This window comes from Sesamum indicum, linkage group LG3 (genome assembly GCF_000512975.1).
Source record: "Sesamum indicum cultivar Zhongzhi No. 13 linkage group LG3, S_indicum_v1.0, whole genome shotgun sequence".
NCBI lineage: Eukaryota > Viridiplantae > Streptophyta > Magnoliopsida > Lamiales > Pedaliaceae > Sesamum > Sesamum indicum.
In genome coordinates this window covers 18,720,890-18,723,760 of record NC_026147.1, presented here as the reverse complement: position 1 = coordinate 18,723,760, position 2,871 = coordinate 18,720,890, and the positions used below count along the sequence as shown (strand labels likewise).

General features: G+C 38.3%; 1 protein-coding gene across 2 annotated transcripts; it reads left to right on the top strand.

The window, feature by feature from the left end:
• Positions 334-2,656, top strand: LOC105158777 (protein IQ-DOMAIN 1). 2 transcript variants are annotated; one of them, XM_020692441.1, is made up of 6 exons: positions 334-509; positions 593-979; positions 1,097-1,294; positions 1,648-1,815; positions 1,905-2,252; positions 2,338-2,656. In XM_020692441.1, the coding sequence occupies exons 1-6, from the start codon at positions 438-440 to the stop codon at positions 2,467-2,469; spliced, it is 1,305 nt and encodes a 434-aa protein (XP_020548100.1). In that variant the 5' UTR covers positions 334-437; the 3' UTR covers positions 2,470-2,656. The 2 variants fall into 2 exon arrangements, with proteins under 2 accessions (XP_020548100.1, XP_011073940.1); XM_011075638.2 differs by having other exon boundaries at positions 338-509; positions 1,702-1,815.

Below are 2,871 nucleotides of genomic sequence, written 5' to 3'. Positions count from 1 at the left end.
ATGAGGATAATTTAATCATAAAAATATTTTTTTGACCTACAATCAGTATTAAGTCAATTGGAGGTAGATATAATTCTTTTTCAATTTTTTTTAATATCAACAAATCCAGTAAATTTTGACTAATGAAGGACTTATTTGTTAGACGGAAGCAAATTTTAGGGGTATTAGATATAATTTCTCAAACAGATAGAGTCAACGTATAATTACACCAAACTTTAGGGAAGAAGAATGTAATTATACCTTTAATTAGTGTAGGTTTTTGATGTGGATAGTAGTACTATACATGCTAGTCCACTTTAGCTAAAAGTCCATTCTTTCCAGAGGGAGACATCATCAGCATTATATAGTTGAAAATGCCATGCTTCGCTTCTTTTTCCTAGACACAATCAGAAATTTCTTCTATTTGAGAATTTCTTTGTTGGGATTGTTTGTCTGAGATGGGTATAACTGGAGAGCTTGTAAGAAGTGTATTCTCCAAAAGCCGGTCTGTCCAGAGGCATGACAGCCAAGTAAGTCTCAACTCTTATTCGTATCTAACCTCATTGGTCGTTTTTGAAGTGTGTATAAGAACTCAGTGTCTGGCTGCATTTAGGGTCATCATGGAAGGAGCAATGCAGCGGAGAAGAAAAAATGGAGCAGCTCTGTTCGGTCGTACTTATGTGGTGATGAGCATAATTCAGCGCTTGCGGCTGATGATTCTGGCTCCGTTAGAAGTTCAACGGTTGCAGAGGTGGACTTAGCTTCATTTAGGAGCAACAGGGCTACAAATATTAGTAGTACCGGTGGAGGGGGAGATGTCACTTCAGTTTATGCTGACGAAGATACAGCTTCTCTGAGGAGCTCTGAGGCTACGGTCAATCAACCGTTGCACGGAGATTCAAAAGATGAAGATCGAAAGGAGAAACAAAACTCGACTTACAGACTCTTTCGGCAAGAGGATGCTGCTTTGATCATCCAAGCAGCATTTAGAAGCTTTCAGGTCAATACAAACATCTACGGATAAATTTGTAGTATGATTGTTGTCAAAGCTGCCCAGAAAAGATATTGAAACTATAAGTTATCTAAAGGCCTTAACTTAGTGCTTTTTAAACATCAGGCAAGACGTGCACAATGTGAAGCCAAGATGCAAGACGACGAGCATGAACCTGCAGCTAGCCTGAGTCGGGAGTCGATAGGCACATCTATTGAAGTTCAAACGGGGAATTCGTCCGATATTTTCTCAATCAAGGAGGAGAGTTGTGATGTGCACCAAAAAATAAGACAGAGAGCCAGAGCCCAAGTGCTGAAAATCCAGGTAGAATTTGACAGAAACTATTGGGAGTGCTTGCAATGGCTTTTTCTAAACAATTATCAGATCTTTGCACAAAATAAGTTGGAAGTGTATTTGCGATTTATACATTTGAACCGCTTAATTTAAGCTTGTTCAACTGAAAAGTTATAAACTTCTTCTGAGACCCACTTTTGCAGCTTCTTGGTAAATTATAAATATTTTAAGGTTTATATCCACAATTTCATCCTCAAACACTGCAATTCCAGTTTTTTTCTCCTTTCTATTTTTTAAACACTCCAACTTTTACTACAACTGAACTTATAAATTTCTTTAAAACTTTTACTCACGCCTCCACCCTGTTTAATCGATTCCCAAAGATTGATCTCAAGGGGTTGTTTCCAACTCAAAACCTTTCCATTCGACGTTCCCAGGAAGATTGGGACGATAGCACCGTAAGCAGCGTGATAGCAAAAATGAGAATGCAGCACCGGCTGGAAGCAGCAACAAGGCGCGAGAGAGCTCTGGCTTATGCTTTCTCACAACAGGTGTGCGGAGCATCACAGCATTCAGAATTGGATGCTATAATTTGATCAAAATCAATGCACTAACTAAATGCCTTCTCTCAACTTTTCAGCTAAGAATTTGTTCGAAAAAGAAACAAAGCACAACGAGCGGTGATGAAACAAACATGGGGTGGAGCTGGCTGGAACGGTGGATGGCTGCCCGTCAGCCGGAACTTACGTTGATGGGAGAAATCATAACTGGTGGTGAGCAGAAAACAGTCATCAGAAAGAGAATGCTGGATGCAGCAATGGAAGAGAAGGAGAGCTGTGGATCTAATGAGGTTTCTTCACTAGTTGAAGTTGGTGTTTTGTCTGTCCCCAAGAACGTTCCAAGACCTGCCAAACCTAGAAGTAAGGCGACAAGAAGCCTCTCCAGACAAAACTCAACATCTAGCCACTTGTGTCCGAGAGAATCAAAGGTAAACTTAAAAACAGTTAAATCCCGCTGGGAAAAAAGACCCTCCAAAAAAATTTCGTGAAGTACGAAAATTCTACCGTGTGCAGGATACAAAGAAAGCGTGTCATCTGACAGATGAGAAAGAGAAGAGGAAAAGAACAAAGCAGCCAGTTGGAAATAAGAGAGAAATCAAGAACGCCACAACTCAAGTATCTTTGGAGCATGAGAATCAGCACTAATTTCTGATCTGGGTTTGATCTTGATTGATTGCTTTTTTACTTCAAGTGATCAATTGTATAATATGTGTAGAGTAGTTCATCCGAAAAGTACTTAATTGTTTATTTATGTTGCTGCTGTAGATCACAGATCACCATCCATAACATCAATCTAGTAAAAAAGTCATATATTCTTGTCAATCATCCTTAATAAAAGGGTGAATAGCAATTTATCTCCTGTGATATTTAAAATAAACACATTACCCCCTCTGAGAAAAATATAGCAATTTACCTTCCTGTATTTTTTAAAATGAAGCAAGTTACCTCATTATACAGGGAGGTAAATTGCTTTATTTTAGAAATTATGGGGGGGTTAATTGTTGTATTTTAAAAAATACAAAAAAATAAATCACTATTTATTTTTTC